The sequence below is a fragment of the Protomyctophum parallelum genome (genome assembly GCF_964188405.1).
Source record: "Protomyctophum parallelum genome assembly, chromosome: 6".
NCBI classification, from domain to species: domain Eukaryota; kingdom Metazoa; phylum Chordata; class Actinopteri; order Myctophiformes; family Myctophidae; genus Protomyctophum; species Protomyctophum parallelum.
This window is the reverse complement of record NC_139701.1, coordinates 44,712,728-44,718,833: the sequence shown is the minus strand read 5'-3', so window position 1 is coordinate 44,718,833 and position 6,106 is coordinate 44,712,728. Positions and strand designations below refer to the sequence as shown.

General features: G+C 41.3%; 1 protein-coding gene across 2 annotated transcripts in view; it reads right to left on the bottom strand.

The window, feature by feature from the left end:
• rtca (RNA 3'-terminal phosphate cyclase) overlaps positions 1–5,824 on the bottom strand; it is a 12,873-nt gene extending 7,049 nt beyond the window's left edge. For both annotated transcript variants that reach the window (XR_014569347.1, XM_083766899.1), the window contains exons 1-4: positions 5,697–5,824; positions 3,156–3,256; positions 1,736–1,879; positions 1,146–1,269 (exon numbers count right to left, since the gene is read on the bottom strand). Coding sequence is in view for 1 of the 2 variants with exons in the window: in XM_083766899.1 (XP_083623025.1) it covers positions 1,146–1,269; positions 1,736–1,879; positions 3,156–3,256; positions 5,697–5,741 (414 nt within the window). In the remaining variant the exon portion in view is untranslated. The remainder of the gene's footprint in view (positions 1–1,145; positions 1,270–1,735; positions 1,880–3,155; positions 3,257–5,696) is intronic.
• Positions 5,825–6,106: the final 282 nt, after the last annotated feature.

The window sequence follows — 6,106 nt, the reverse complement described above, 5'->3', positions numbered from 1 at the left end:
CACCCCACACTGGGCCCCTAGGACACCCCACACTGGACCCCTAGGACACCCCACACTGGGCCCCTAGGACACCCCACACTGGGCCCCTAGGACACCCCACACTGGACCCCCACCCCACACTGGGCCCCTAGGACACCCCACACTGGGCCCCTAGGACACCCCACAAATAAGAATCACACCCCTGTGAAGTGAGCAGTGCAACGTTGCACTGCTCACTTCACAGGGGTGTGATTTTTATTATTATTACAGTATTAGTTTTTTTCTTATGAAAGCAGAGAGTCTTCTGTTTAATACGGTATATAGTATGTGCATGTCGCTATAGGCCTTATTTTGTGAATAATAGTTGTTCAGGTCCATGCCTTCTCTAAAGTTCTCTCTGGTGGGGCAAGCTGCATTCAATAGCCAATTACTGACAAACTGTACATGGGATCAATGTGTATTTGTTTTCCTCCTAAAAGTAGACAGTGTGTTTATACCGGAGAAAGATGACCCCAGTGACCCCTGGAACGGGAGAACCTCACCTTGAGGTTCGTTCCCTCCAGGCGTGATGGCTACACAGCTGTGATAACGATATCATCCTGATGACTACAAAACAATACAACATGACGTAACGATATCATCCTGATGACTACAAAACAATACTACAACATGACGTAACGATATCATCCGCTCCCGAGCGGATCATATATGAAATGAAATGGTGATCCTAACGGTTAGATAAAGGTCCTGGTAGGTAGATAAAGGTCCTGGTAGGTAGATAAAGGTCCTGGTAGGTAGATAAAGGTCCTGGTAGGAAGATAAAGGTCCTGTTAGGTAGATAAAGGTCCTGGTAGGTAGATAAAGGACCTGGTAGGTAGATAAAGGTCCTGGTAGGTAGATAAAGGTCCTAACAGGTAGATAAAGGTCCTAACAGGTAGATAAAGGTCCTGGTAGGTAGATAAAGGTCCTGGTAGGTAGATAAAGGTCCTGGTAGGTAGATAAAGGTCCTGGTAGGTAGATAAAGGTCCTGGTAGGTAGATAAAGGACATGGTAGGTAGATAAAGGTCCTGGTAGGTAGATAAAGGTCCTGGTACGTAGATAAAGGTCCTGGTAGGTAGATAAAGGTCCTGGTAGGTAGATAAAGGTCCTAACAGATAGATAAATACCTGGACAGTGTAGTCGATGTGAGGAGCCATCTCGGCGTTGGTTCCTCCTTTCAGACGAAGTTGTGACACAGAGTCACTGAACAATATGATTGGTAGAGAGACCTGGAGCAGCAGACACACACTCCTAATATGGACATAGAGGATTACATCATGTTAACACACACTCCTAATATGGACATAGAGGATTACATCATGTTAACACACACTCCTAATATGGACATAGAGGATTACATCATGTTAACACACACTCCTAATATGGACATAGAGGATTACATCATGTTAACACACACTCCTAATATGGACATAGAGGATTACATCCTGTTAACACACACTCCTAATATGGACATAGAGAGGATTACATCCTGTTAACACACACTCCGAATATGGACATAGAGGATTACATCATGTTAACACACACTCCTAATATGGACATAGAGAGGATGTGTGTGTGCACGTACCCAGCAGTGTGTGTGTGTGTGTGTGTGTGTGTGTGTGTGTGTGTGTGTGTGTGTGTGTGTGTGTGCACGTACCCAGCAGTGTGTGTGTGTGTGTGTGTGTGTGTGTGTGTGTGTGTGTGTGTGCGCACGTACCCAGCAGTGTGTGTGTCAGCGAGGTGACTTCCAGACAGGATGTGGCCAGGGCTCAGCGTGACCTCCGTTGACCCCATATGACCTCCGGTCAGCTGACCTCCAACGATGTCTCTGACCAGCTGTAGCCCACTCAGGTGTTGAGCTCTAATTAACATACAATTAACATATAATTAACATAATGAATGACCAGCTGTAACCCACTCAGGTGTTGAGCTCTAATTAACATATAATTAACATATTTAAAGACCAGCTGTAGCCCACTCAGGTGTTGAGCTCTAATTAACATACAATTAACATATCATTAACATATAATTAACATCATTAATGACCAGCTGTAACTCGCTCAGGTGTTGAGCTCTAATTAACACACAATTAACATATAATTAACATATAATTAACATCATTAAAGACCAGCTGTAGCCCACTCAGGTGTTGAGCTCTAATTAACATATAATTAACATATAATTAACATATTTAAAGACCAGCTGTAACACACTAAGGTGTTGAGCTCTAATTAACATATAATTAACATATTTAAAGACCAGCTGTAGCCCACTCAGGTGTTGAGCTCTAATTAACATATAATTAACATATTTAAAGACCAGTTGTAGCCCACTCAGGTGTTGAGCTCTAATTAACATACAATTAACATATCATTAACATATAATTAACATCATTAATGACCAGCTGTAACTCGCTCAGGTGTTGAGCTCTAATTAACACACAATTAACATATAATTAACATCATTAAAGACCAGCTGTAGCCCACTCAGGTGTTGAGCTCTAATTAACATATAATTAACATATTTAAAGACCAGTTGTAGCCCACTCAGGTGTTGAGTTCGAATTAACATACAATTAACATATAATTAACATATAATTAACATCATTAATGACCAGCTGTAACTCGCTCAGGTGTTGAGCTCTAATTAACATACAATTAATATATAATTAACATATAATTAACATAATTAATGACCAGCTGTAACTCGCTCAGGTGTTGAGCTCTGAAAGAGTTAAACAGTTAATTAAATATTTTTTTGCCAGCTGAACTGTTAGCATGTTAGCTACCTGAGTCCAGGGGAGCTGTTAGCATGGTTAGCTACCTGAGTCCAGGGGAGCTGTTAGCATGGTTAGCTACCTGAGTCCAGTGGAACTGTTAGCATGGTTAGCTACCTGAGTCCAGGGGAGCTGTTAGCATGGTTAGCTACCTGAGTCCAGTGGAACTGTTAGCATGGTTAGCTACCTGAGTTCAGGGGAGCTGTTAGCATGGTTAGCTACCTGAGTCCAGGGGAGCTGTTAGCATGGTTAGCTACCTGAGTTCAGGGGAAGTGTTAGCATGGTTAGCTACCTGAGTCCAGGGGAACTGTTAGCATGGTTAGCTACCTGAGTCCAGGGGAGCTGTTAGCATGTTAGCTACCTGAGTCCAGGGGAACTCCTCCCAGCTCTGATCTTGGAGATTCTGATCTTTGTTCCTGTGATGCAACTCAGAGCAGCAGACAGCCTGAGGATCTGTCCTCCCTGAAATATAGACACACATAAACCCTGGTTACTGTATATAACGCTATATATACTGTATATAACGCTATATATACTGTATAATGCTATATATACTGTATATAACCCTAAATATACTGTATATAACGCTATATATACTGTATATAATGCTATATATACTGTATATAACCCTAAATATACTGTATATAATGCTATATATATATACTATAACCCTAAATATACTGTATATAACCCTAACACACACAGGATCTGTCCTCCCTGAAAATATATGAAGAAACACAACCACACACACACACACACACACACACACACACACACACACACAAAGCATAACATAATGCTTAAAACACCAAAAGGGATTCCCGGCCAGAATGGGTTGAGCCCTTATTTTATTCACAGGGTGCAAGTAAAAATGGACAACGTTTCGTTCTAATATACAGCAACCTTCCCTGTTTCTACACTAGTCCACCCCATCGACTAATCTAATATACGGCAACCTTCCCTGTGTTTCTACACTAGTCCACCCATCGACTAATGTAGGCCTAATTTGCCCTAATATACAGCAACCTTCCCTGTGTTTCTTCACTAGTCCGATCCAGAAGAACACAGTTTTCCGGCCACTGCTACAGAGCTGACAATGAGGTTATATCTTCCCTTCTTCTCTGGAGTCCTGCCTCAGAGCAGACCAGAGGTAGAAAACTGTCCTTCCCTGACGTCATTGCTAGGGACACATGATGTCATCGCTAGGGACACATGATGTCATCGCTAGGGACACATGATGTCATCGCTATAGGGACACAGGCATCAGTTTGTGCAGTCTGTGTTTTTATTTTTTTTACTGCACAGCTGCCCCCCTTTGCCAACTTGTAGACTTATGTACTGTTCTTTATGAACTTTTTAAACCAATGACCTCTTCCTACAGGAAAGGATTCCAAATAAGCCAGCTGGCTTCTTCCCTTCCTTGCGTTGTATTTTTGTTCTTTGATATGTTATTGTCTATTTTTTGTACTACATGCTAAATAAATAAACCTAAAACGTAAACCTAAAGCAGGAACTGGGGTTGGGAAGAAGGCCCAGCCAGCAGCGCTCTAGTTCATTTTATTTAATCACACCACATAAAACATTCCAACATATGTGACCAAATTTGACTGGGAGACTGCCATTGGATTTTTTTGAATTTTTGTTTTTTCATTTCATATCAAAGCAAGGAATCATAGCTTCAAATTGACATATTGGTTGTTCAGTTTGACCCACCAGTTTTGGAGATATGGCTTATAGAGTAATGTCTTGCAGAAAACAGCGAGTTGAGAAAACAGGCTTGAAAGGTTCACTTCTGTGGTCTCTAACATTACACCTAGCTACATGTTTAAGCATTGTTTTCATATTTGCATGTCAATTTCAGCTTTGACACTTATTTCCTGTGCTATAAACTCATTTTGAAGAAAATAAAAATAAAAAAAGGTTTTTCTCCTCTGGTGAAAAGCTGGAATGTGCGCGATGGCAGTTTTGATTGATTGATTGATTGAAATATTTATTAACAGTTTGTAGAATTTACAGTACATTTTAAGCACAAACTCAATACAGAGACTGTTAACTGTGAGTGGACGACCCAATTAAGCATTACACTTGTTTACAACAGGGTCCACATTGTTCAATTCATCAAAACATTTAGAGACGTACAAATAGACACTTCTATGTAGTTAGTCTCTCAGTCAAATCTGGTCACATATGTTGATCTTCCACAAATATAACCTTTTTAATTAATGCAGACCCAGAAGGTCATCATTTAGCTGCAGGGGGACCCCCTGGAACTCCCTCAAGGACCTCCCTCAAGGACCCCGCACGTTGGGAACCACTGGACCAGGGGTGGGCAACGTTGACGATGTCGAGGGCCAATATATTTCCACACTCACTCCAGAGGGGCCACAGTGCATGTTACTGTCGTAGCAAAAAATAGCCGATCTACAAGCTCAAAACTAAAAATCGCAAAATTTGAATTGAAAACCTGAATATTTTTTTGCTATTTTTGAATTAGAATCCTGAAAAGTAAACCTTTTTATTGCATTTCAAATGCATTTAGTTATAGTCATGTTAACTTTATTAACTGTTAACATAACTACATTGGACACAAAAAGACAAGAACATTTTAATACTATAGTCATTATTATTAAGTACTAGTCATTTAATACTAGTCATGAAGTAATTAAAGCAGGTTTGGAATTGTAACAGCTGAAATCAATACTATATCAGTATTCTGATATTAACATGCGGGCCACATTAAGTGAAGGTGGGGGCCGCATGTGGCCCCCGGGCCGCCAGTTGCCCACCCCTGGCAGTGACTGGACTCTCCTCTCTAAATATAAATATGAATGAGCTGCTGTTTAGCAGCTAAAGCTAAAGCTAACACATGTTTTAATGTAAACACAGCGTCACGTGGTCTCACCCCCTCCATCACGCTGCCGTCCACCTCCAGCACGGTGGCGTCCATTTGGTTACAACTGCACGAATGTTGATTAATAAAGAGTTGAATTAATCTGATAGACTGTATCAATGCTCTCTCTCTGCTTAACATTCACTTACTGTGGTACGTCGCGTAGGATGACGTCGTCAAACAGCGCGTGTGTAGTTCTTTAAGGGCAGACAGCTGAGCTCTGAGTTATATTATGTATGGGGTAACAGGGCCCTCCTGTGGCCTCGTTGGTGCTGCAGCTGATGTTGTGTGCAGTCAAGTAGGCCTACTCCCCACTTTATGAACTAATCCTTATTATTATTATTTGCAAGAAATGTGGTGTGCTTTTAGGAATGAAAATCACACCCGTGTGAAATGAGGGGCGCTCTTGTCGTTGTACATCA